The 26,906-nt window shown below is 50.6% G+C and overlaps 2 protein-coding genes across 3 annotated transcripts in view; one reads left to right on the top strand and one right to left on the bottom strand.

The window, feature by feature from the left end:
• Window positions 1–1,059: 1,059 nt before the first annotated feature.
• Window positions 1,060–9,649, bottom strand: HEXA (hexosaminidase subunit alpha). The gene is made up of 14 exons (XM_015872379.3): window positions 9,391–9,649; window positions 6,802–6,900; window positions 6,375–6,440; window positions 6,177–6,223; window positions 5,862–5,972; window positions 5,423–5,524; window positions 5,189–5,321; window positions 4,785–4,965; window positions 4,369–4,455; window positions 4,031–4,103; window positions 3,524–3,701; window positions 3,095–3,185; window positions 2,610–2,714; window positions 1,060–2,252 (listed from the first exon to the last, which is right to left on the bottom strand). Exons 1-14 carry the CDS (start codon window positions 9,632–9,634, stop codon window positions 2,189–2,191), a joined length of 1,581 nt encoding a protein of 526 aa, XP_015727865.1. The 5' UTR covers window positions 9,635–9,649; the 3' UTR covers window positions 1,060–2,188.
• A 6,076-nt stretch (window positions 9,650–15,725) lies between these two features.
• The window catches only part of ARIH1 (ariadne RBR E3 ubiquitin protein ligase 1), a 46,423-nt gene continuing 35,242 nt past the window's right edge, over window positions 15,726–26,906 (top strand). Inside the window, exon 1 of one of the 2 annotated variants that reach the window (XM_085515974.1) lies at window positions 15,726–16,241. In XM_085515974.1, coding sequence (XP_085372100.1) covers window positions 15,882–16,241 — 360 coding nt within the window. In that variant the 5' untranslated portion in view covers window positions 15,726–15,881. The remainder of the gene's footprint in view (window positions 16,242–26,906) is intronic. The other variant, XM_015872368.3, reaches the window with a different exon arrangement.

Below are 26,906 nucleotides of genomic sequence, written 5' to 3'. Positions count from 1 at the left end.
TCGAAGCATCGTCACGGGGCTCGGAGCATCATCCCGGTGCTCGGAGCATCATCCCGGGGCTCGGAGCATCATCCCGGTGCTCGGAAAATCGCTGTGCGCCGCCCGGCCCGGTTGCCGCCCGCAGCACAGCGCCGCTCATGGCGCTTTGAACCTCCTTTGGACTCGGTTCGGCACACTCAGCCGTGCCGTTATTTACCCCCCTCCTCCGGTGCCGGCCCCGCTCTCCGCTTCGCCCCGCAGCGGACCCACGGCTGCCCCGTGTCTGTGCCGGGCGGTTCCTGGGGCCGGGCAGAGGCTGCTGCCGCTCTCCGGCACCGCTCGGGTTTATTTTTAAAGCCGTCGGCCTCGAGTGATTCACACGCTGCGTGTTCCCGTGTTCTCCGCGGCGAGTTTTACATGACAAATCCCGGGTAAAAATAGATGTTCTCGAAGGGAGCCGCAAGGACGCGGCGGGGAAACGGGGGGACCGGCAGCACCCCGACAGATGGGCGCCCCGAACCCAAACGGACCCCGGCGGGATCACGGCGTCGGGGCGAAGCCGCCGCAGATCGACCTAAAAGGCCGGAGGGCAGAAGGAGCCGCTGTTACAGCCCTCCGCACCGAGATGTTTGGGACCTGACAACACGTCAAGTGAAACCAAGCGGCGATTATTATTTATGACTTTTGTGTTACTCGAGTTAAGAGAAACAAACGTGGCAGCAGTGACAGGCAATGCAGGGCTCGCCTTCCATGTCCCACCTTAACCACTGGGCCTGGGCACAACTTGTGATGAAAAACAAAGCAGATAAAGTAAATAAATACATAAATAAAAGCAGACGAAGGGGACGTGAGCTTCCCCAGGAAGTCTCTGAGGAAGCAGGAGAGCATCTTCTCTCAGCAAACATCACACGGGCTCTCAGCAATCAGCATAAACAGCCATTTTGCCCCCAGACCTGGCCAGCAGCTGAACATCAGGTGGGACGGCTCCAGCAGCTTTTCCCCCTAAAACTCAGACAGCTGCATCACCTCAGACAAGAACAACCCCAGTATCCCCACACACAAGAGTGAGAGACACAACGCTTGACGATTTAGGAATCATTTTAATTCCAAAATTAACAATAATAAGAACTTTCCAGCCACAACAGAGAGCAAATCTCACTCATTTCAGACCAGGATGCATACACAAAGTCCTGGCTTTCAGGATTTCTCCCAGAGAGATCCTCACACTCAAACTGGATGGGATTTCCAGCAGGGCAGCCCTAACCATCAAAGGACCAGAACCACAATTGTCTTTGCTCCTCAGTGTGGCAGCGGCAGCCTCTTCTCCAAGGAAATGTGTCCAAACCAAACCACTTGGCTGCAGCAGAACCAGAGATGAGCTTCTGCAAGGACTACAGAGCAGCAGCAGGGCAGATAATTTGGCCAAGTCCTTACAGGTCACAGCTGACTGAAGAGCTGAGCTGGGACTCCATGACATCCATGCACCCAGCTCAGCAGGGCTGTGAGGTCTGTGAGAGGCTTTGAGTAGGAGCAGACAGGGTTTAGTGTAGCAGAGGTGGTGGCTTGAAACAGGCCTCCTGCTTGGATGCAGCTGAGGTACAGAGAGATGAGACAGAAAGGACAGGAAGCAACAGGTGACACAGCAGTGTTGGCGTGCAGGAGACCACAGAAGCAAAACCAAGGTGGCAGTGACATCCTGGCGTTAGCAGGCCAACTATATTTAGGATTCCCCCCTGCACACACTGCTGTACAACTGGACACCACATTCTCTTAGCAGAGATGAAATCTGGGATGCTGGCAGAGACTAAGCACAGCTTATCCAGCTGAGCGGGCATCCAGTAAGCTCCAGAGACAGCAGGGTGAGGCGCAGCCAGATGCTCCTCCACCAACATCTCTGGAACCAGCCTGCCTCTGCGGGACCCATCCATCTCCTGATAACAAAAGCCCTGGCGTGGTCTTCCCAAGCCCCAGCTGAGTATGAAAAGGCACCTTTTTTTCTCTCTGAGGTCATTTATTTATAGATTTAAAGAAACCAAAATAGAAAAAGAGGCAGAGAGTGCACGCTAGGAAAATAGATGTTCATTGCAACAGTGCAAAAGCAGAAGCAGGGGGAGGAAAGGGGTCCCTTTCACCATGCCAGCAGCTTTTGACAGAGCAAGAGATCATTCCTCTGGTGTGCACAGAGACTGAGGGCAGTGGGATTCTCCTTTCAAAACCCGCCAAATTCATGATCACAGTATCCTGTGAAGAGAGGCTCTGCCTGGACACCACGCCTGGAAGTGGATCAGAGGAACAGCATTACACAGGGGACACTGAGCAGCGCCTGGTGCTGCAGTAGGGGGGTGATGAGAAATGAAGGGTGCAGCTTCCTCAGCACAAAACCCTTGTCTCTGCAGAGCTACCAGCCCATGCCAACAGCACGGGCCCTCTTCCAGCATAGCACACAGCAAGCTTTGCCTGCACACAGGCACAAGAAATGCTCTGGACTTTCAAGGGTCTTTCCACACAAAGGAAAGCTTATCTCATTTTCAGTCCCCCTCACTGTCCTACCCATGCAGAGCCGATGCCCTGAGGCTGCCCCTTGCACTGACATCACAAGTTGGTGAGGCACAGCAAGGAGGGACAGTTACCTGAGGAGCTCACAGCGGAAGTCAGCCAACCGCACATAAGCATCTTGCAGGTTCCTCACTGTTGCGTTACTCCAAAGTCTCTCAGCCACAGCCCCAGCTCTCGGCCTTGAAGGAACATGGGACAAAGGCAGGTAGGTCAGAGAAAGCTCCTCCTGCAGCACTGAGCTCCCAAACACCTCACTGACCAAAGTCACATCAAAGCATCTGGCTTCTGTACATCAAAAGATACATGCCTAGTCAGACACAGACAGTTGAGAGGACAGAGACCAGCATTAAACGCAAGCTGGTGGCAGTGGCAGGTGGCATAGGAGTGTTTCATTCTTACAGACAGCCACAGAATCTCATTTAAGCCTCAGAGAAGATGCTACTACTTCAAATATGCTGCCAGAGGACAGAGACAAATACCCTGAGACCAAACCAGCAGCAGTGGGTGCACATAATGCAGTAAGAAGGACTTGAGCTTACCCCCCCCGAACATCTCTTACCAGAGCCTGGGGGACAAGTTGGTGGCGTCCACGTATTCACCCCACATGCACGCCTCCCCGCCAATCACCAGATCCTTCTGCTTAGTGCTACCTGTCAGGGGACACAGCACTCAGGTGATCAGGTATTGTAAGATAACAGCATCTTCCTGCCCTGCCCAGGAAGGGGACAGTGACAACCAAGAGCAGGTTTAGCTGTAGAAGTTGTAATTTGTTCTTCTGGAAGCTCCCACTTCAAACCCTAGGCAGGGAGAGAGCTGAGGTGCTTCCTGCCTGCAGGGAGCAAACAGCACAAAGCCCAGGAGCAAAGGAAACAATGATTTGAGCATCTTCACACCATCAGAGAGAATGAATGATCGAGAGGGCCAGCCCTGGCACCAGCTCCGAGTGAGCAGCCAGCAGCCAAGAGGAGATGTGACATAAGGAACGCACCTTTGAAGTTTAAGGGCTCCACCTGGTAGGCTGCCATCCAGTCCTGCCCGTAGGAGATGCGGTTGAGGTACCAGGGGGATGAGAGCAGAGCCCTGTAGCCAGCCTTGGTGACATTTGCCATCTCCTCCGCATATGGCTCTTTGTTCTTCCACACGTGGATGATCGTGTCTGGCCTCACCTGGTCCCACAAACATACATAAAGCCTGTGTACAGCATCAGTGCAGCAACAGACCACCACCTCCCCTTGCAAGAAGGGTTACCCTGAGCCATCCCAGCTCCAAACACCACTCTGGTGAGCAGAGTCCTGCACCAGAAACAAGCCATGACCAGTTATCATAACAGTGGGAGCGAGGACTACACCTGCACCCCTGTCTTGACTCATCTATTCCCCCCAAGGGAGCTGGATTTTGAGCCACATCAGGACTCACTTGAGTGAGTTTGGCAAGGGTGCTGACACCGTTCACCACGTGTCAGGGAACAGCACCAGGGCATGCGAGCAGTTCTCACCTTTACTCCATTGTCAAACACCTCCTGCCACACCATATAGCCCTTGCCAAGGGAAGAGACGATGTCTAGGAGCCTAGATTGGAAGCAATACTGAGTTTAGGGTCCTCCCAGCCCTCTTTCCTGGTTCAGCCAAAGCAGCATCACTGATACTCCTAATGTCCCCCTCACAGAACACTTTTCTCCCCCGACTCCAGGCATTTTTACAGTCAGTCTTCTGAAAAAAAACCACAACTAGGCTACTCTCTTTATGGACAGCAAGGTAGGCCCAAAGGGACAGTAGAAGACATTTGTACCTGTCACATAATGCAGCTTCAGACCCAGGATGCAGCCACCCTTACCTCTGAATGTAATAGGATTCTAATTTTGTGTAATCTTCACCAAAGCCCATCTTCTTCATGAAGGCAAGAATTTCTGGATTGGATTTCCTGTGAACCAAAGAGAAGATAACAGAAACCCCAAGCACCGACTCACAGAGCCTCTTTCAGAACCCAGGAGAGCAGGACACACAAGATTTGTAGATGGTCATGTCCAAGAAGCAACTGGCTGGGATGTGGGGATCCTGTGCTAGATTTCTTTCCCTCTCGCTCTCTCCTGCACATGAATAACCCTCCACTTTTCCCCTGCCTCTTCCTGCCACTTAGGTGGCTGCTCCTTGAGGTACCCATCCCCAAGCATATGCATCAAGTGCCCAGGCAGCTGAGCACTGATCCTGTTTCAAACCCCAACCTGACCCATCTCTACAGGTATTGCTCACCAGCATGTGAAGTCCACTTCATCGCCACCGAGGTGAATAAAGTAGTCTGGGAACACTGAGCTGATCTCCTGAAACAAACTGGTCACAAACTGGTAGGTGGAATTGAAGATGGGGTTGATGGGCCCATAGGTCCCAGAAGGATCCTTGCCCATATAGCAGGGAGTCAGGAGGCCTGGAGCACCTGGGTCAGAACAAAACCAGCAGAGTGAGAAGGGAGCTAAATGTGGCCATATCTTTTATGTCCTACATCCCAGCTGATGGTTTGCTCCTCCCCAGAGACAGCTTATGGGATGTCACAGCTCATGCCACACTTTTGTGATCCAGATCACAGAGATCCTTCCTCCAGCAGGTACAATTACAGCCCTCCTCACACCCACATCCCCTGGTGAGGGTGTGTTCCTCACCTGGACCCCAGGAGAGTGTGTGCCCAGGTGTGTCAAACTCCGCAATGACTCTGATGCCATGGAGACGAGCGTACTCGATTACTGTCTGCACATCACTGGCTGTGTACACATGGGTCATGGCATTGAAGGCTCCCTGGAGGAACACGAGGAACTACAGCACCTTGCTCACAAGCTCAAGGAGCAACCACTATCCCCAGCTGTATGGGGAGCTGCACAACCACCAGCATGGGTTACCTGCTTGCTGAGCTCCGGGAAAGTAAAGCTCTCATATGGGAAAGATGGGTCGTCCACAATGTGCCAGTGAAACACATTAAACTTGTTGTAAGCCATGACATCCTGGGAAGGAACCAAAACATGGGTAAGCACACCCTGCTCCTTTTGAAAAGTCAGTCAGCTTGAGGAATCAAGTGACTTCAGGTCCTTGTGTTCTGGACAACACCTAGACACAAGCAAGCATACATTCTCCAAGAAGCCTAGGTTTGGCAAGCTCTTCCTCAACAAGATGTGATTACAATGACCTACAATCAGATCTTTAGAAACAATCAACATACACAAAAAAGTAAGAAAACAGGAAGGCCACTCAGGGATGCTCGTTGTCACAGGGGGACACCTGATTAAAGTGCTCCATCTCCCTGTGAGGCAGCACACATGCCTCCCAGTACAGGTTTCCTACCAGAGTTTCCAAGATGGCTTTCAGGGGCAGGTAGTGGCGAGAGGTGTCCAGCAGCACACCTCGGTGAGGGAAGCGGGGAAAGTCCACAATTTCTGTCTCATTGACATAGTACTGCATGAAGAGAGAAGACGAGGAAAAAGTGAGCAGGTCTGCAGGTAACACAGACATCAGCAGGAGGCAATCAGTCATCTTCACCCCCAGGGCTAGCAGGACTCACTGGCCCTAAGCACAGCTTGTCCTCAGGAGCCAAGGCAGATTTGCATTGCCACGGGAGCCACGTTGGCCAGCCTTCATGTGAGCCACCCACCCACTCACCATGCCGTTCTCATCTCTCCCAACAAGCTGGCTGAACGTCTCCAGGCCTGTGGGAGAACCACACACAGTCACTTTTGCAGCACAGATTCTGAACAGAGCTCAATTAAACAAATCTATGGGGAAAGAGAGGCACAAAGAGACGCCCTGATACGAAGGCAGGGTGGGAATGACCAACAGAAAGCTCTAAGCACACCTCACCTCTGAGAGCTCCCCAGACAGCATCAGCATAGAGCAGCATGGAATCTCTTGAGATATTCAGTTTGTCTGAAACACAGCATCAGATGGGACAGCACAGACATTATGTTCACATAAGGGGCTCAAGAGCCTTAGCTACAGGGTTGCAGCTGGATCAGACAGTGATTTTGATAGAGAACTGCATCCTTGTGTCCAAGGGAACTGATCTGGGCGTAGGGCTGTGGGGTTTTTTTAAAACCTTTTCACTGCTTTATCAGCACCCTCAGCTCAGATTCTCCCTCTCTGCCCTAGTTTTTCCACCATACAACGAGGATCCCGCCTCTCCAGAATTAGGATTAAGTGCCGCAGGGTGCTATTTCCAACCAAGGAGCATAGAAATACCCATACTCCTGTTCCAGTCACTTCTTCCCACACCCATCCTGATTCTTACATCTCTCCTTGGAGTCCAGGCTGGGAAAGCCATTGCAGCCCGGTGTGGCGACAGAGATGAGGAGTTCTGTGCACGATGTCCTCCATGGCTGCTTGTTCTCTGCAAAGCACACAGACCACAGGCATTAATTCCTCTGTTCCAAGGCTCCCAACCCAGCCAGCAATGGGGACATCAGGCAGGTACTGCAACAGCTCTCAAGGCTTCCTGGACACCAGCTGCAACTACTAAAGCCTTCTCCAGGGACGATGAAGCAGGAGCTTTGGCTGCCCTTCCCTATCTGAAGAAGCATTTTCAAGCCCTGAATATTCATTGGTACACATGGGAAATGCCCTGACTCCAGAGGGAGGTGTTAAGTGGGCCTGCCCAAAGCTGTCTCTGTCCAGGAGCATAGTGGGTCACAGCAGCAGTTCACATCTATAGCCCCATGGCATTGCCAGGGACAGGCTGAAAAACAGAATGTTTGGTTTTGAGTCAGCCTCATCATAAGATGGACACCGAGCGGGCTTCAGAAAGACTGTGGCACCACCAGTATTAGGGGGAAATGCAGAGAGCACAGAACCCCCAGTGGGGTTCAAGGAAATAATGGTGAAACCTCTGTGTGCAGAAGAGAGATGACTCCAAGGTATTTCTCCATTCTGAGGTTTCCTCAGCTACAGATGAGCTGGTAGTCAAGGCAACCCTGCAGCCGTGTGAGCTGGCACATGGAGCACAGCAAGACCTGCTCTCTATGCCTGGCAAGGCAGAGGCTCACCAGGAATGGCCACTCGCAGGGCTGGAGACACGGGAAACACCTATCTTCCCCATAGGGATCTTCCTGGGATGAGCACTTCCCAGCACACCCCCCTCACCCTGCCCTGAAGATCTTGGTTTTACTGCTGCTTTAAAGCAGAGAGTTGACCACACACCCCCACCTCTGCTTTCATGCCTGAAGCCCAGCAGGACAAGGACATCATCTACAAGTCTCCAGAATGGTTTCAGACCCCAGCAACTGTCCCTCCAAGTGCAATATGGTAACAGATGCTCTTAGGATCATCCCACCTGTGGCAGTAATTGCTCTCCCTGCACAAGGAGAGGGAGAAAAATGCCCTGAGAAGTATGCTCTGAGATCACAGCTCACAAATGCAGTGCCTCTTGCTCTCCATGGGTGAGATCTGGCTCTCAGGAGGTGATGCTACAAAGCTGATCAGCTTGCACAGGTCCACAGAGGTAAGAGGATGGTACCAAAGCACTTGTAGGGTTTCAAGAGGGCCTTATACTTGTTGTCTTGAAAGTCCAGTTGACAGACCAGTGCTGCCCTGGCACACACTGACAATGTCTCAGGAGAAGATGCTGATGTCTCCTTAGCACTCTGCAGCTCAATCTGCTTGTTTGTCCATTTAAGTGAACAGAATAGCAGCTCTCTAAAACAGGAGGAAAACTGCTGCTGTCTTTTACATTTTCTGTTAATAGAAACTGTTTATTTCCATTCAGGGTTTCCACTGCCTGTTGTTACTAATCCCCTGTGGGATAAAAGGAAGGCAAAGAGGAAAAATGCCCTACGATTAAGCACACAGTGTGAACATCACACATGGAAAACTGTGAGTATAGAGGGCCTGATGTGGTGATCACAAGAGATTGCTCCAAATGATGGCATGGTCAGATTTCCCTGATGGAAACAGGAACATGTGAGTAACTACAGCAGCACATTTGAGAAATGATGTAGTCTTTGCAACTTGCATATAGATATTTCTATTGCTACTTGAATTGTAAGCTATGAAATAAACCAAGTGTTTCTTTTGAGTATTTCTAACTCACTTTTGCCACAAGGCACTGGGAACAAAGCAGAGCAGCTTCCAGTGCTGTCACCCCTCTCTGCCATGTGAAGCAGTTGTAATACAGGCAGCAGCTCTGTCACCAGTAAGAAAAGGAAGCAAACCGCAGTGCTGCTGAAGTGAGATTCAGAGGAGATAAAGCCAAGATAAAAAGGTCAGTGTGACTAAATAACGCCCTGAAAGATCTGTGTGCAGGCTGGTGGAGCTCACTGTGCCTCGCAGGCCTGGTTTGGTTCCACTTTTACTATGTGAAAAATAGGAGCTCAGCAGGCACCCTCTGCGTGCAGCAAAGCAGCACCAGCCTTTGCTGGGAGCCTCAGTTCAAGCAGCTGTGCCACAAGACCACTGGGCAGCACTGCCCTGAACTAAGGGAAGGAACACGGATTGCACGGAGCCGGCTCATCGATTCGCACCGTGCCCCGGCAGCCCTGGACAGGCCGGGTAACACAGTGAGCAGACCGGGACACCAGCCCAGCAGTGGAAACGGGAACGGAGCTGTGATGGGGGAGGTTCCAGCCACACGAGTGGGTCATCTCGTGCCGTTCAGGAGCAGAACCCCATGCGGGGCTCAGGGCAGGCCCTGCAGCCGGGAAGCCAAGCTCCAGCGGCACTGCGCGCTATCGGACAGAGACTTCTGCTTTATTGCAGTGCGGAGTTTAAAGGTCCCGTTATAAGAAGGCAGAACTGCACGAAGGCGCGGCTTTACGGAAGCAACGAGCGAGGGGTTCGGCTCTGGGGACCGAGCCCACCCCGGGCGCACACCCCCACAGCCCCTCACCTGCGGGTCGTGCACCGGCGAAGATGATCGCCCAGTACCGCTGGAAGGCCTCGTCCAGCACGGCGCAGCCCGGACCCACGGCCGAGCCGGCGGCGTGCGCGAAGCGGAAGCGGGCGGGGGGCAGCGGGCAGCGGGCGGGGGCCGGCGGGGAGCGCTGCAGCTGCGGCTGCGGCCAGAGAGCGGCCGACGGACACACCGCGGCCAGGAGCAGCAGCGCCCGTGCCGCCATGGCAACGGGAGCCATGTCCGCCAGGAGGGGAGGGCCTTGGGGGCACCGCCGGCACGGGGGGATGGGGCCGAGGGCTGAGCCTAAGGGCGGTAACGGGGAGGCGGCCGGGCTCTGGTCCCGCCTGCCCCAGCGTCATTCAAGGGACTGACCCTCGGCTGGGAGGGATGGAGGCAGGGGTTGGGCGGTGGGGGCGGTAAGGAGGTTTTGGGGGAGCTCAGCCCGTATCCAGCAGTGCAGCCCTCACAACCCCGCGGTGCACCGGGGGCTGCCTGTCCCGATGGGGGAAGCTGAACCAAAACCCGAGGATGGGCACAACGCAGGCAGCAGCATCAGCCACCCCGCAGTGCCAGGGCCAGCACGGCAAGGCATGGCGCTCTGCAGCCTTGGGCAGCCGGGGAGCACAAACAGCGCAGCTCCAAAAGAAGGCAGCTCCACAGCCTGGAACAGCCTGGAACAGTGGAGCTCCTGGAGTGTGGGCTGTGAGCAAGGCCCAAACGGGGCTTGCTGGGGGCAGAGCAGTGGGTGCCCCGACAAGGAGTGCTGTGGCTTGCAGTGAATCCTCGTTTCAGTTTGTGTTGGTTGGCTGTTCACCAGAGTTATGTAAAACATTGTGATCGCAGCCTGTGGTGAAAATATTCCGGTCTTTCTGTGTATTCTGTTGTTGTTGCTATTTTAGGGGCCCCGATGTCTCTGGGAGATGACTCAGAGAAGTTCATTTCTAGCTGGCCAGCATTAATCCAGACTAACAGTCTGAGCTGGGAGCGCATCTTTCCATCAGGCTGATGCTTGTTGCAGAGGTACCTGCAGACCTGTTGGTGTGCAAGGGCCGTTCCAGGCAGAAAGCCCAGTGGCTGAGGGACGCTGCTCTGCAGGGCTGTACTGGGTTACCTGCTTTCTGCATGAGGTACAGATAGAACCTGGTTACTCTGCTATAAACTGTGATAAAGCTGTCATGCTTTAGGTCTTTCTGGTTTGTTCACCTTTGTGGCCTTTGGGCTGTCAGCGCAGCTCTGTGTTCCACTGAATTATTTTTGTATGGATAAAGCCATCTATTACACTGCCCAGTTCCCTGTAATACTGGCTGCATCTGCATTTAATCAAGTGGATGTTTCACATAGAGATTCCTTTGCTGGTGACAAGCACGTGAGCCTGTGAAAGGGGAGCAGGGGAGGCTGAATGTCCCATGGCCGTAGTCCACCCCAGCACCTGCTCGAGTCTTGCTGGGTGTGAGCACGTGCCTTAGTGTCCTACTGGGCTGAGTCCAACCCATTCTGCCCGCTATTAAACCTTGCTTTCTGGGATCAGTTTGCTCTGCGTGATCATGGAAACCTCAACAGGGCGCTCCCAGAGCTGTCCTGATTGCTTTGCTCTTTGAGCCAAGTGTTATCTAAGTACACTTGTTCCCGAATGAAGCCAACTCCCAGGTCAATGAACCTGCTGCTGCTGCGGGCTCTGGAGAACACAGACCATCTTCTGGAAACTCCTTGCAACCGCCTGCAGATCTCTGACTTTAATTGTTGAGGACTCAGAAGCTTTTGCGGCCAACTTGGTTGTTCATCTCCTCTTGGATTATGGGATGGAATTGGATCCACAAGGGTTGCAGGCACACAGTGAGTCACAGCTCCAGGTGCTTCGGGAGGAGGAATATTTCAACAAATATGAACTTAAAAGCAGAGTCTAAGGCAAAGTGCTTGAGGGCAAGATGTGTTAATCAGTCTGAAGGATTTGGGTTCCTGATGAAGTGCTGCAGAGCTCAGCCAGGTGGTATTTGCACTACCAGTATTATTTGCAGAGTCTTTTTGCTCTGGATTATCTCCAGCTTGCACAGCTTTTCAGTGTCTGAACAAAACTCTGTGATCTGAGGGGCATTTTGTCCTATGCTGGTGGTGCAGGTCTTTAATGGGTGTGCAGGCAGCCAAAACCAGCCCCCCGGGGAGGAGAGCAGAAGCTGGGCATGGAGAGATATCCTGGCTTTCCCTTCTTCCACTGCAGCAGCTCCACAGGTCTCAGGTGACAGTTGTTTTTCCTCCCCCAGGGATACCTGCCCAGCCCCGTGTGGGTCAGGCAGCAAAGGAGCAGGAGGGAGGCAGGATACCAGCACTTCTGTAGCACTTTGGTACAGCAAACAGGGGCTCAGGGGTTGCTTGTGTCAGGGTTGCGGGGCTGCATGGGGATCGTTTAAATGTCAGGCTCTGCACTGTACTATCAGAAAGGAGACTGCTGTGAGTTACTGTGGAGGCTGAGTATTGGTGGCTGCTGTCCCTGGCTGCTCTCAGTCACATCTGCGGGTGTGAGCAATCAGCTGAACTGGAGGCAGTCAAGCACCCACGGATGTACGGGGAGGGAATCTGTCTGGAATGTCTGAGGGTGCAGGGAGGCCCTGCTCCCTTAAATCCCTGAAGCATGTGCTTACCTTCATGGAGCAAGGCGAGTGCAATGCAGTGTTTTATTCTTGTCAGCTTCGGTGTTAACAGTTACTAGAATCCCTTGTGTAATTAAGCTCTTGAAAGAACAACATGAGGAGCACCAGGTACCTATGGAGATCTAAATCATTCTTCAGACCAAGCAGAACTGCAGTTTTCAACTCGGCTTCCGGGCAGCCTTCAGCTTCAGCGACAGGACCGTACCCTGAAGAAGTGCGCCGAGCAGAAGGGGCACGGGGCAGCGAGGAGGCTCCGACCTCTGCAGCGTCGGCAGGGGCCAGGAGAGGGCAGCGAGGAGGCGCTGACGGCTCGGGGCACGCCGACACCCGCGGCGGGGATGCTCGGGCGGCTGCGGGGCGACGCACCCGGGCTGCAGGGCCCTCCCTATAAACAGGAGGAAGAAACAGATTATGACACCTGGGTAACCCCGTCCAGGAGAGAAAGGTCGTCTCCGGCAAAGGGTTGGACCCGCATCCAAGTGTAGCCACAAGGAAGTTGCATTGCTCTGATAAAGCGAAATCCCACCACCCGGGCATCTTTCTCAGCTCCTTGGGACTCAGGTACTTGCTCACACGGTGGTGAGGACCCATGTCAACAGCTGAGCGTCACCCGGGGGCATCACACAGCCCTGGGGACACACCACTGCTCTGTGACCCTCCTCTGCCAGGACACAGGCAGAGCTGGACAGCCAGCCACCGCCTGGCACTGGGGGTCCTGGAGACACACACAGGGAGAGGATGTGAGACAACCAACACAGCCACTGTCGCTTGACACGTGAGATGGCACCAGGCTGGTAAACGTCCAGCTGGTGAGTCTGCAGCTAAACAAAGTCAGTGCTATTTATGTAGGACAGGATGATTAATGCCCGGGCTTTTGCCATTCCAAATAAGTAGGATAATTAGGGAGCTGACTTTGTTTACTAGTAGCATAAGGGAATGTGAATGCCCGGCCTAGATATCTCCCCAGCCCAGCCCACACCCCATGTGCCATTGCGATGCACTCCTGACCTGGCCATCTCAGGGCAGGGCAGTGTTTGGGGACAGCAGGCTGCGCAGCATGATGCTCTTAGATGGAGCACAGGGCTTTGGCAGGGTCCCCAAATACAGGTGTTGCCCCTCCTCCCTGGTGCAAAGCAGCCATCATTGCCCAGCACCCTCTCCTTCCCCTGGGTGCTCATGGGTTCTAGGAAGTGAACAGAGCCCTGATGTAAGCGGGCTGTTTGCAGGGGTTTGCACAGCTGTCTGGGAAGGACACTGGGCAGTGAACTCACTGGGAGCAGCTGCAGCACTACAAAACACATAGGGCTGATTTTTGGCACTGCTTGTATAACTGAAGCTGCAGACTGGCACCCAAAGATCCTCCCAGGAAATCAAACACCTAATCTGCTTGATCCCCAGGGGCATCTACCTGCGTCACCCTGAAGTGAGGTCCCTGATGCTGAGGCTGTCATTATGCCTTATGTGCTTCAGCAGAAAATAAACGCCTCATTTTCTGCACGTGCCAGTATCTGTTTCACAAGGTATTTATTGTTTGTGCTGCATGAAGATGGTGGAAGCACAAGCAGGAAGTGGGATCCTGCTGTGCCAGGTGCTGTACAAAGTGCTGCAATGACTCCTGCTGCTGAAACTCATCACACCTACACTGCATATTGTGAGACCGAGTATCCCTCAGGGCACAGGTCATTTTCCTCCAGGCAAAGTGGGTGAATAATTTTACCACATCAGAATGAACTGCGTCACCCAGGTAGAAATGATTCCCCAGGGTAGGAGGAAGCAAAAGATTATTGCTGTGGAGGGCAGAAGGTGGCCCTGGAGTCCGCCTGGGGCTGCACAGTCTCCTCACATCCACAGTGAATAGCAGGGTAGGATATGGGATCAGCTGGCTCTCCTCTGGGCCAGGCTGCAGCCTGTTACCAAGCCAACCAGAGTCCCTTGCGCTCCCCAAACGGCTGCAAACAATAAGCCCAGCTCGCCTCCCCCATCCCTCAGCTGTACAAGGCTGAGCATGTCTGATATTGGAAACGGAGGTCTGGAGAAAGCTCACAGGTTGTGGGCAAGCTGAGTGGTCAGAGCACTGCAAGAGGATGCCCAACTCCTGCAGCATCCCAGCATCCTGGGATAGCATCTCATTGTCTGTCCCTACCCTGTGAGTGCCCAAGAGAAAGGCACTGGAAGGGATGGGGCCACCTGGGAGCTGAAGCCCCACGTTCCCAACCTGCCCAGAGCTCTCCTGAACAGCATTTGCTGTTTGCAAAAGGTCTGTCTGTGACCACGTGACAGAGGCACTAGTGCATACTCTGCCCCCCTGCAAAATGCCAGATTCAATAATAAACAGTGACAGGGCACTATGTGAAGCTGCCTCTTTTTATAGCCCTACCCTGTGAGATTTTGGGGGGGTCTGTGCAGCCCACTGGAGAAAGGCAATTTAGCCCAGCACAACTGTGAAAAACTGGGTATTTTTATCTCTGCTGACCAGACGGAGCACAGAGATACCACCTGGCACGGCTGAGGTCACACAAGGCTTCATGGCTGGGAACCAGGGAAAAACTAATGTCAGAAATGCTGCCTCTGCCTGTGCCCACAGGGAGATGTTGCTGTTTGGCATCTGAACAGTGTCTGCCGCTGTGTGGTCTTCCCTAAAGGCAGAATTACCAGCACGGCCCACACCAGGTCAGTTTTATTTGGGAGGTATGTGTGGATCTGCTGGATCTGAGTGCAGAAACCCACTGCTCAGAGTCCTGATGTCCAGTCCCTCCCTGGGACACGGCCCTGTGAAACACAGAGATAGATGGGTCTGACAGATCCTGCTTGTGAGGGGCTGCCCCAACCTGCACAGCCTTGCACACCCGTTCTGATACCAGCACCTCACTGAACCTATTTTCCCTCATGGTCCTTGTAATTCCCTTCCATTCCCTCACATCTTCCTTGTAATTCCCTCTCATTTCCTCACATTCCCTTATCATTTCCCTCACATTCCTCTCATGTCTCCATCATTTCCCTCACATTCCTTGTAATTCCCTTCCATTCCCTCACATTCCCTTATCATTTCCCTCACGTTCCTCCATCATTTCCTCACATCTTCCATCACGTTCCACTCACATTTCTTCCCATTTGCCTCACACCTTCATTTCCCTCACATTCATATTGCTTCTCTTAACATTTTCCAGCCATTTCCTTTGTATTTCTGCCATTTCCCTCACATTTCCCCTGCTTCTTCCCCTCTCCTTTATTTCCCCACACAGTCTCCCACATTTCCCTGCCATTTCTCCCATTCCTTCATGCTTTTCTCACATTTCCACCCATTTCCTCACATTTCCCTATTTCCTCATCTTTTTCCTCTCACGTTTCCTCACGTTCCTTTCCCTCACGTATCCGCTGACTCTTCTCAATTCCATTCCCGTTCCCCCCATTATTTGTTCCATTTTCCTCCCATTTTCGCTCCTCGTTCCCCCGTTATCTCTATCTCCTCTATCTTTCACGTTTCCTCCCCCCCCCCCTCCATCATCCCGCCCACCCCGGGGCGAGGCGGCCTAACGCCACACTCAACATGGCGGCGCGCCACACCCAACATGGCGCTGGCGGGCGGGAAGAGGCGAGTGGGGCGGCGCGCGCTCAAGATGGCTCCCGGCGGGGCGAAGGGAGATGGCGGCGGCCGCGCAGGCGCGGGGCGTCACGCCGCATCACGTGACGCTCCGTGCCGTGACGTACCGTGCGTGCGCGGCGCGCGGTGACGGAGCGGGTCGGCCGCGGCTCTTTGTTGGCGCTGAGGCGGCCGAGGCGCGGCGGGGCCGGGAGCCGAGGGTGGGGGGCGGGCGGGAGCCTCCAGTTCACCGCCTCGCCATGGACTCGGACGAGGGCTACAACTACGAGTTCGACGAGGACGAGGAGTGCAGCGAGGACAGCGGCGCGGAGGAGGACGACGAGGACGACGAAGAGGACGAGCCCGACGATAACCTGGACCTGGGCGAGGTGGAGCTGGTGGAGCCCGGCCTGCGCGTCGGCGGCGAACGGGACGGGCTGCTGGGCGGAGAGACGGGCGGGCTGGGCCCGGGCGGCGGCGGAGGGCTGGGCGGCGGGCCGGGCCCCGGCGGCGGCGGCGGCCCCGAGCAGGAGGAGGACTACCGCTACGAGGTGCTGACGGCCGAGCAGATCCTGCAGCACATGGTGGAGTGCATCCGCGAGGTCAACGAAGTCATCCAGGTGCGGCTCCGCTCCGTCGGGGCGCTGCGGGGGGGGCGCCGGGGCCGAGCGGCGGTTGCGGGCGGTGGAGCGCAGCCCCCCCCCCCCCCTTCCCTTCGCCTCGCCGCCCGGGGGGGGGATGGGGCTGCCCGCGACCCCTCCGAACTCCGACTCGTAGCCCGATTTCTAAGCTCGAGTTACAAATCGCAGCGCTGCCTTACGATGAAACGAGCCCGTCTCTGGAGCCCTGCGCTGGGGAGCGATGCACGGCGCCGGGCCTGGCACGCCTCCCCAGCTCACGCAGCTCTCTGCGGCCGTCGGCTTTTCCTGCACTTTCCTTTTGTTCGTGTTGACGCGGTGTTACTCGTCGGCCCCGCGAGCGCGTTGCCAGCGCTGCTCCTTGGCCAGGAATGTGGCACGGAGCTGAGCGGGGGGATCAAATTCACCGTGTTAACTAACGGCCCCAAAACCGGGCGCTTCCAGTGCTAAATGTGAGCTGCTCTGGCGAATGGTGCTGCCCAGCGTGTGTCTGTTTTAACGGCTGTAAAGTGTTATGTGCTATATAACGAGTTTGTGGGAGCTTGGTGCAAACAACAGCCCGAGAACTCACGTAGGAAATTGGTGAATGGTACTTCCGAAGTCAAAGTTCGTAACTTTAATAATAGCTTTGTACGTGTAGGGCTGTGTAAGGGCTCTTGTCGATTGCCAGCGTGCAGTTAAGGCAGATCTCCTGGTTACGTATGGATATTTCCATGCTCCCGGGATCCTGACGTGTTATTGATCCTGATATAGGGAAATGAAGGCTTGCAAACAGGAAGCAGACATGCAAACGTTTGGTAACTTTTTCACACTGAGGTAGTGATTAAGGTGGTGACTAATGAGTACGACTGTGATAATCGTGAGATGTGTTGGACAGACACAATTGTTTGTCCTGTGTTGGCTTATGTGAAGTGATGGAAATGTTCTGTGAGTGAGGAGTGTGAAGCAGGATCCTGTTCATGTCTTTCCTAGGTCTGGTGGATTCACCTGGGGGTTCTTTAGGAACTGACTTATTAAACAAGCTCCTGTTTTCTGGTCTGTGGTTTCTCTTCTTCTTTATGCTGCCCCTGAGCTGTACAACTTGAACACTTGGGCTCAGGATAGCAGAACTAGTGGCCAGAATTCAATAAAGGTGAAAAGTCCCTTTTCTTTCCTGTAGCCAAGGAGGTGTGACCCTGCCCAAAACCGGCTCCATGGGATTCTGCAGAACATAGCTGACCTGCACAACTGCCTTGGCTGCTGCTGTAGGTCTTGCTGTTAAGTTTGTTGTAGTTATTTCTGGTTTAGAAGAGTGAGCAAAGCCGATTTGTTTAGAATGTCATGAGTAAACTTGGGACCTGCCATAAGCTTAAGCACTAGGATGCATCAGGAAAGGGTAGGAAAATATTCAGTTGTTCCACATTCCTTTGAAATGGCACCTTACTGCTACTTGCAGCCAGTCTGGAGGTAAGTGGACCTAATTCAGTTGGTGCTTCAGTATTTGCTCATCCTCGCTTCTGTTGCTTGCTGTGAAATCTTCCAGGGCTCTGTTTCTTGCTTTTGGCTCCCACCCAAGATTGCTGCTGCTGCTTTTCTGGTTCACTAAACCTTTTCTGGAGTCATGTTGGCTCAGGATCCTGCTGCGGATCCTTGGTTGCAGTCCTGTGATTCACTTGTTCCAGTCTAGTACTGAGCTGCCGCTCCATGTGCATCTCACTTTAGTTCTTCATCTCACATGGTAAAGGTTGTGCCTGCCTGTCGTGGTGCTTGGGAACTTGCTCGATGCCAAGTGCCAGATACCTGGAGGCTTTGGCTGTGGGGCGTGTGCCCTCAGCAGTGGCTCTACTGGTTTCTGGTCAGAAGTAATTAATAAAGTAGGCTTTTGTTTTGCAGTTGATCACTTTGCAGTTGCAATGGAAAGGGAAGGTATCAGCAAACCATGAAGCATCTGCAAGGAAGTACCCGAGCCGTGGCAGATGTAACTTACATGTGCAGGTGCCTTTGTCCTGCACCAAACACAATCCTGCAAGAGCACTTCTACTAGTGGTTCTCCCAACCAATGGAGCTGAATTTATTTGCCCATCCATTTTATACTTCCCAAATCCAAGCTGTGCAAGAAAAATATGAACTTCTCAGTACAGGGATTTGATCGGATGGAGACTTTGCTGAGGCTGTAGCTGACTTGTGATCAACTTCCTGACTGCAAAGCATGTCATCTGTGCTGGTAGTATGTAATGTGCTCTTGCAAATGGCTGCTCAGCACCAAACTGGTGCCTTTTTGTCCTGTGGCCTCCAAAGACCGCTAAACTTGGAGTGAGCTCGGGCAGTTTCAGTGTGACTCAGACATTCAGCATATTTTGCATTCACTCACTTCTGTCCAAGCGTGAGTTTTCAGTTGTTTAATGAAGATTTTTGCAAAGTATTGAGCATTTATGCTGATAATCTGATTTCATTCTGCATCTCACACTCTTCTCCTCCAATTGCAAAAATAGGGATATTAATACACCTCCTTACCTCGTGCTGTGGGTTAAAGGAGACTTCAAAACTCCAGTGATCCAAGAATTGCTTCCTTTATATCCTGTAATTACCCAGCGTGGAGAATCATTCCACGGGTTATTTAGGGTTTTGTCATCTGAGTAAGTGGGCAGACTTCTGGCATCTTTATCCAACTAAATGGGCATCTTCTGTCCAGCTGCTGGCGGAATAACTCAACTTAGAGATCCTTGATGTAAAAGTGGCATTACGAGGCTTCCTCTTCTGAGAGGTGTCTTCCCACAGTTGGATGGATTCCCTGTGTTTTTCCTCTTCAAACTTGGGAATGAGGGATTGGCCAAAAAGTTTCTACCACCTTTACATCTTCATATATATATATATATATATTTATATAAGCAGTGATATAGATATTTATCACTGCTATTTCAGTCTTTGCTGTGGATTTTCTGAGAATAAACTTGGTAGTGTTTAGAATAGCATGTTTATTTCTACTCTGGATGGAGCACGTGATGCTCGGTGTCTCTCCAGTCCTGCTTGGCTCCGTGTTTTTGCCCTGTTACAAGTTTTATGCAGTTTTTGTGTTAGTGAGTTGGGTTCGTTCTCCCTTTTGGCTGCCCTTTTCTGGAGGCTTTGACATTGTAGTGATGTCCCTTGACAGCGTGTGTTCCTTTTGGACTTTGTCACGGTGAAGTGCTGAGAACGATCAGGTTGCAGCTCTGAGGTGGCTGAGATTTAAAACAAAATTCTGCAGCGTTGGAGCACCTCTGCTGAATATTTGTTGCTATTTAACAGATGTTGCTTTGGAATTAAGCATCTTTGGATAAAATTATTGATGTGAAGTGAGCCCAAACCCTGGACTGCTCCAGAGTTACAGTATTGTGCTTGTTTGGCTCAGTAAGGTGCAGATATCTCCAATCACTGCTCTGCAGCTAAATCCAGCTCTGTTACAGCAAGCTGAATCCTGTGTGGCTTGGGAAAAGCAATCTAATTAAACACTGGCCTCACTTGGACAGAAAGTGCTGAATTCCAGTTATAGCTTAGGAAGTCTCCCCAGCAGTGGTGTAATGCAGTGCTATTGGCAATGTGTCAAAATAGGTTGTCCCAAATAGGAATGACTTTCCAGTGAGCAACAAGAATCGCTCCTGTCATGCAGGGCTGTGCTGAGGACTGTATTTAGTGTTAGAAATGTCATCTTGAAACCCCGAGCGCTTGAAGCTGCTTGACAAGCATTAGGTGGGAGTCTGTGGGAGGAAGCACTGGAGGCTGATGCTGCTCATGTTCAGGTCTGCTGCTCTGCCTGCACCAGGTGAGCTTGCCAGCCTCTGCCTTCTCATTCTGTGTGGTTAGTTATTGATGATGAAATCCAGTTGGGACCCTAAATGTTATGATGCTGGAAGGAAATGCTTTGTTAAACTCCATGGTGCTGTCACATGGCGTTTATAAGGTGTTTCATTATTGGAGGAATGTGTTTAATGTTTCCAAGGAACGGAATAAACTTCATTATGACAAAGAACTCCTGAAATCTGCTACAAACCATCGCTGTGAGGCTTTTGGAAATGACATTGTCTGTTCCCTGGCTGCCAATTCATGTAATTCTGAATATAATTATATATATATATATATATATATATATATATTTAGATCTATTATAAATTTCAGAATGACAAGGTAGAAAAGTCTGTTCTATCTGTGAAGTCTCCGGAGTAAGCTAAACCTCATGCTTCAATGACCCATTGGCTTTGTGCTTTAGCTTTCTGTTTCTCTTAGGCCAGATGTAAATCTCATGGCTGGCCATGAGTGAAAGCTGATGTCGGGCTGCTCTGCCCCCCCCATCACTGTGCAGAAATCACAACAAAGCAGGCAACTCTGGTGGGTCTCTGGCTGCAGGGGGGACTGCTGTGTTTTGGGGGCAGTTGCAAAATGAAACCGAAAACACTTTGTTCTGTTTCTAGCTCCTTTAAAACGTTTGTTTATAAATGAGAAGAGAAACAAATAGTGGCGGCAGCCATTGGTATTCCCTGTGTGTCTGATTCTGTTTGGTGGAACCACAGGTGCCGTGCAAAGCAGAAGTGGCGTTTCTGCTGTGTTTTGGGGATGGGCGAGTTGCAGCAGTGTCTGTGGTCCTTGATGTGAAACCAGAGCTGTTCCTGGCTGTTAGAAGCATAATTAATTACAAAGCAATAGCTTACATTTTTATACTTATCCCAGTCTCGGACTCCTTAGTGTTATACTTGCAGGAATTACAACCTGATAATAGGAAATAAACCCAAACTTAAGATGCTTTTTGTGTTGGATCTGGAGGTCTGGGGCTTTGGTTTGGTGTGATGCCATTAGCTGATAAACGAGAAGCAGCTCCCCATGCTGCACCTCTGCAGGACCCCCATCACCTGTTGAATCGTGTCCCGTTCTCTGGAAAACCAGCTCTTTCCTCTTGGTCCTTGGTGAGATGAAGCAAACGAGGAGGGTTGGTGCCAGCTGTAGAAGCCCTCTTGGAGGGAGTGACCTCTACACTCTGACCTGTGCTCCTGGTGTAACTGTGAGTCACAAGCCTTCGTGCAAAAACAATGTTGAAGAGTCTTTTCTTTCAGGGTTGTGCTAATGTGGGTTAGAGGGATCTGAGGATATTGCAGGCAGTGTTTTCTAATGTTTGTGGCTGTCTGTGCTGTGCTAATTGGAGACCATGCAGTGTTAGGAAGCTCATACCTGTGTACGGGTGTACAGAGCTGCTGAATCTCATGAATTCACTCTAGCTCCTGCAATTGCAAGAGATTGCAGCCTCACTTACTGTTAAATGTACGCAGCAGGTTCACAGCTACTTGGAAATGCCAAATGGTGCATTTGAGTGCAGCCTGGAATACAGATGCTGCATGAGGAGGGAGCTGGTGTAGGAGCATGAAGGGACTGATGTCATCGGAGCCAGAGTGAAATCGGATTTCTTAATTTGGTGATGGAAATGCTGATACTGGAATCATCACCGTGCTGGGATTTTTGGTTGGGAATGTTGAAAACCTTGTCTTTGCCTGGCTCGTGCTTGGTTCCTCTGCTTGCTTTTAGCTTTTGCTCTGGAGCTGTGATGGCTACTGGCTAAATGAATGCTTTGAGAATTGCTGCTGAAGGTTTCCTAAGAGGTTGATCTTCATGTGTAACTTGGCTCAGCATTGTTTGTTGGAACCTTTCAGAATCTGAGATATCCATATAACTGAGTTTCAAACAAGGTCCCTTGTTTACAGGGCACAGTACTGCTGAGTAACCAGGTCTGGTATTCAGGTGTGTGATTTGCTGTGGTGAGTGTGGCAATAGTGCAGTGTGAGGTCAGTGGTTCACGCAGGTATTCATTCCCTTACAGGGACTGAGAACTCTTGGGAATGTCAGGAATCATTTCAGATTCCAAGTCTTAGGTATTTTCAACAGTATTTGGAACAAGAGGGAGACCAGTAAACCATTCAGAGACTTTGTTTTTCAGGAAAAATATTGCTGCTTTCTCTTGTGGCATAGCCCACTGCTCTGGTCATGTTGGTGTGCCCTATGTAAGAAGGTGGCATTGCAGTGCCTCATTGGCCTCTTTGTTGCAAAAGCAGGCAGTCTGGGAATGTGGCTGTGACTCAAATGCAAAGGAGAAAAGGGCTTTCTTATGACTTGCTTGGTTTTCTGGGGGGTGTCTCTGTGCCTCTGGATGTGGGGAGAGTGCATGTGAGTTCACAAAAGATCCAACTCTGATTGCTTTTAATTTGAGGAGTTTGGGGGTTGGAAGGTGGTAATCTCCAACACTAGAGATTAAAAGCTTGTTTGTTTGCTTATTGCCTTTATTGCACGTGAGGAAAATTCCCTGTGCTTGCTATCAATAATGTTCTCTAATAATGTTTTGTTTGTTGCTTCACCAGGGAAGGGATGCCAAGGTTTAACTCTTCCAGCAGCTGAGCAGGATGGAGCTCAAGCTCCTCTAAGAGGAGAGGAGAATACACTGTAAGTGCAGGAGGGTTTGTGTAGTTGTGCCTGAAAATAGTCAGCTGGCAAGATAACTTCCTTGGGTCATAGTTCAAAGATTTCAAACTTAAGGCTGCTTGTTCTTAAGGAGAGAACGAGAGACTTTACTTTCCAGATAAATAAAAGAAACCTTGAAGGTTTTCACTTCTACCTGGTGCTGTGAGCTGGGTTGGCCTCTGAAGGACTGTGCTAAGGAAGCTGCATAGTGCACTGCACTGACTGAGTGCAGTTGACCTGTTTGCTTGAGCAAAACCTCTTCAGAGCCACAGAGGAAGTGGCTGGTATCTGAACATGCCTGTGATGTAAAAATCACAGGAGGGCACACTTGATTCTACTGTTCCTGTGCTGCTTCGATGCATGCGTGGATGCGGATGAAATAGAGTGAAGTACTTCTTTGGGTCATTTCCTTCCAGATAAGGGATAGGATCAGTGGTTAAATACACTGCTTCTTCCCAGCCATCAGCCAGTTTGCTGTTTGACCCTGTGCAGTCGCTTTGCCCTGTTTTCCTGACCTGAAGTCAGAGTGGTTGTATGGTTGGCAGCAAAAGGAATTGTGTGAGCTGGAGGCTCAACTTCTAATAGCTAGTTTGGAGTCTGTCTAAGAGTTCTAGGTACATGTGTAACTTCTGAGAGTGCTCTGGATGACTGTTGTAAACTCAGATCCCCTCTGCAGCTGATAACTTGGGATTGTGTGTGTTGTTGTGTAGTGAAATAGAAAAGCAATCAGTGTTTCTTTGTCTGGCAAACAAATGTGCAGAGGGATTTGGGGGAAATAGGAGAATTCTCGGGAGTGAATGGTCTCCCTTGTGACACAGGGTGAGAAGAATAACTGAAGAATAAGTGAAGTCTTAATGATTTACATCCTCTTGAGGCTCTGGGATCTGAGAACCAGGGAGGTGGAAGGAGTGGTTTAGAAATAGGAAGAATTAAGGACTTCGTTTTTGGAGTAAGGGAATGTATGTATGAGATCTGTGTCTTGTGGGACCCAAGGAGAAGGCTCCCAGGGTGTCACGAGATGCTGGAATAGGAGCTTGGGAGTGACAGAGCTTTGTCAATCAGTGTATTTCAGAGCTGGATTGAGTGCTGACTTTATTAATAAAGAACTGGGAAGAATGTTCCAGCATGTAGTCAGCTGTTTGATTTCTCTTCTGGGAGCTCTTGCAAACTCTGCTAAGCCCAGGCAGTAAGTTCTTGCTGTAAAATGAAGAACGCAGGTTCTCACTCTGCATTCCTCAGTAAGTGAACCTAGTAGGTGCCATTAATGTGAAAATGTATTTGTGTGATGTGGAAGTCTTCAGAGTGTAATCCTACCTGGCATGCACATCCAGAAGTATTAAGTAACAATTTCTAATTACTGTGAACATCCAGTGAACAAACACGTTTAATGTCCTGGTTTGTGTAATTAATAACGCTTCTGTGATTACTCGAAAGGATCTCTGAGCAACCTGAGGTTTTCTCTTTCAGTTTTATAGATATTTGATATATGCATTAGTGTATTCTGTAAAGACTCTTCTGATGCTCATTTTTTTATCTTACTTGGGAAAATGATGTGTTTGAAGCTTCCTTATTTGTATTGCCAAGAGCTGAAATTAGTGATTGAAGGTATTTTTATGTTTGACAAAGATAGCTCATAGTGGATGTAAGCGTAGTTAGGTAAGACAATGAAGATTAAGTATAGCTTGATACAGTCTTGAGCTGCTGCATTTAAGAAATGAAAGGTAATTTATCTTCAGTTGGGAAGGTAAAAGCTGCAGATGGTTTCACGGTGCTGCTAGGAAGCAAATGTAGTACGAAGACCTGGTGCTGATTTTTGGGGTGCCTGATACTGAAACTGCATGTAAGGAGCACACCTGGGATTGTTTGGGATCTGTCATCTGCGGGCATCAGAGTGTAATTCCCTTAAATGAGAAAATGATGGAGAAAAAGAAATGGGAGGGGTTTCTTATTCTCTCCCACTGCTTTGTGTTTTGTCACTGTTGTGCTGAATCCCAGTAGAGTGCTTCTCCAACTCAAGCACGCTCAGGTAGTAAGTGCAGCAGATGGAGGCTGCGGTTACAATTGCGTGTTCTTAGAGGATGTGAATGAGAATGAACAAACCAGCTGCCAAACCCTTCGTGCCTCCAGAATGTCCTTTCTTAGCAGTGGCTTCTGTTTGAGGTGCGAACAGGCAAAATCACTCCTCAAGCAGAAATTCTGGCTCGTAAAATGGGATGTTGCTGGGGCTCTGTTTTGCTGGTTATGGAACTAACTAAGGCTAAATGAGTGTAATATGGTGAATAAACTGCAAAGTCATCATTATAAATGGTCTGAGCTAGAAGAGGCTTGTTGGGGATAGGGTGTTGGCAGGCTTTCCTGGTGCAGTTGGAGCCTCTGCCAGAAAAAAAAAAAAACTAGTGCTTTTGCAGGTATAGCTTATTTTCTGTGGGGAAGTGATATATTCTGTAACCACATCTGCTCTGGGGCTTTTGCCCAAGTGAAAGTGTTGCCAAAGATTACGTCTCCAAGATGTATCTATGATCATTTCATGGGTCTATCTAGTTTAAGAGTGTTGTGATCCCTAATTTTGTTTGTTTTTGTGGGCTACACATGGGCACTGCTAGAGGGGACTTGCTTCTTGTTTCTTAAGGTGACACCACATGTATGCCAGTCCACATACAACCAGTAGCCAGTGTGTAAGGGAGCCCAGGGCCTTTATTCAGCAGTAGGGAAGTCAAGGCAGCCCAAGCGAGATGAGTTTTTTCTTCCTAAGGAATCTTCTGTGCCTTGCTGCTTTGGTGAGTTGGGGAAATTTCCTCTCTGTCTGAGCGTTCCAGAGAGTGAACAGCTTGTTAAATGTGTGCTGCTTTAGGAAAGGGACAGAATCTGAAGCATTAAGGGTTGGAGAAGAGAGATACGTCACATTTGGATCCTCACCAAACCGAAGCCTGAAGAGGAAAGATAAGACGAAGGGATATGAAGGATTTCTGCTCCCTAAAAATTCTCTTATAAAATGCAACTGGCTAAATGTTCTTCCTCTAAGTCTGTATTTCTCATCCATCGTGCATCTTTAGAGGGGTTAACAGTTGCAGTCCCTGGTGACTGTGTATAAATTTGTATTAGAGAGAACCTGAGCTCTGCAGTGAGAGTTTGGTTGTGTTTTGGTTTGTTTTTTTTTTTCAGAATTGGGATGGTTTTTGTTTAGCTTCCCTGGTTGATTTTTAACTCGGTTTGTGTGAGTGCTACTTGTATGCAGCTCTTTGAAGAAGTTACTTTGCCTTACCATTTTCTACCTCCTGTGCACCTTCTTTGTTGGAAAATGTTAATTATAATGTTCTGAAGTGTGAGTCCAGATTGAGGGCACAGCCTACATAAGCATGTTATTTATTGGAAGGTTTTTGCATGATACTTCACCTCACAAGTACCGGAGCTCTGACTTGGGCTACAGAAGTTAGCTTTTGCTTTTCTTCTGATTTCTTCTCAGAAGACCAAAGCACTGGATAAGCAAACACTGCAACAGCTGCCATGTGAGAAGCATCTGTGTCCACCATGTCTTCTGATGCATGGATCCCTTTGTTTGTTGGGGAAACCATTGGTTTTTGAGGAGTTGTGGTGGCACTGAACTCAAGGCAGCCCACAGTTGGGTTGGGTTGTCTTTCACCTGTGATAAACATCTCATCTGTGTGTGCCCTTTTGGTATTGATGCTCTCCTAGTGCTCAGTAACAAATGCAGATGGGAGAGAGATCGCCTGACCTTTAACTGGTGTTGGGAGACATACTTAGGCTGAATATCCATTGGATGTGATCATTTGCATGTGTGCCATCTGAAGACAAGTCTCTCTTTCTTTAATCATCGCCTGGGAGAACTGGTGAGACCAGCAGAGGATTGGTCTGAGAGGCCAGAGGCTTTTCCAGAGAACTCGCATACTAATCCAGAAAATCAATTAGTTATTATTGTTCTGGCCCTACGGGCAGATCTGCTATGGAAATTGTCACTGGTGGGGGGAGGGGGAAGAATACAAGCTGTCAGGAATTCACCCTTTCCAGTTTGTGTGCTGGTGCAGTAGGTGTCAGAAGTGCTCTCATTCTCGTTGGTTACCTGACTTCTACCTGTTTGAGGTATGCAGTGGTATTATTTCTTTAATGCAGAATGCTTTTGGACACGATGACGTACTATGGGATACTCTTCCAGGAATAACTTCAGTGCAGGTTTTT

Source organism: Coturnix japonica, chromosome 14 (genome assembly GCF_054131305.1).
Source record: "Coturnix japonica strain WE chromosome 14, WE-NBRP24, whole genome shotgun sequence".
Lineage (NCBI taxonomy): Eukaryota > Metazoa > Chordata > Aves > Galliformes > Phasianidae > Coturnix > Coturnix japonica.
The sequence above is the reverse complement of the archived record's forward strand: the minus strand, read 5'-3'. Positions and strand labels throughout refer to the sequence as shown.

What these genes read in the sequence shown, in the direction of transcription:
- HEXA (XM_015872379.3), bottom strand. Translation starts at nt 9,634, where the DNA reads ATGGCTCCCGTTGCCATGGCGGCACGGGCGCTGCTGCTCCTGGCCGCG. An exon ending in GGAGAGATGAGAACGGCATG is followed by an intron (nt 5,973 to 6,176) that starts GTGAGTGGGTGG and finishes CTCTTCATGCAG; the next exon opens with TACTATGTCAATGAGACAGA. An exon ending in GGAGCCCTTAAACTTCAAAG is followed by an intron (nt 3,186 to 3,523) that starts GTGCGTTCCTTA and finishes GTCCCCTGACAG; the next exon opens with GTAGCACTAAGCAGAAGGAT.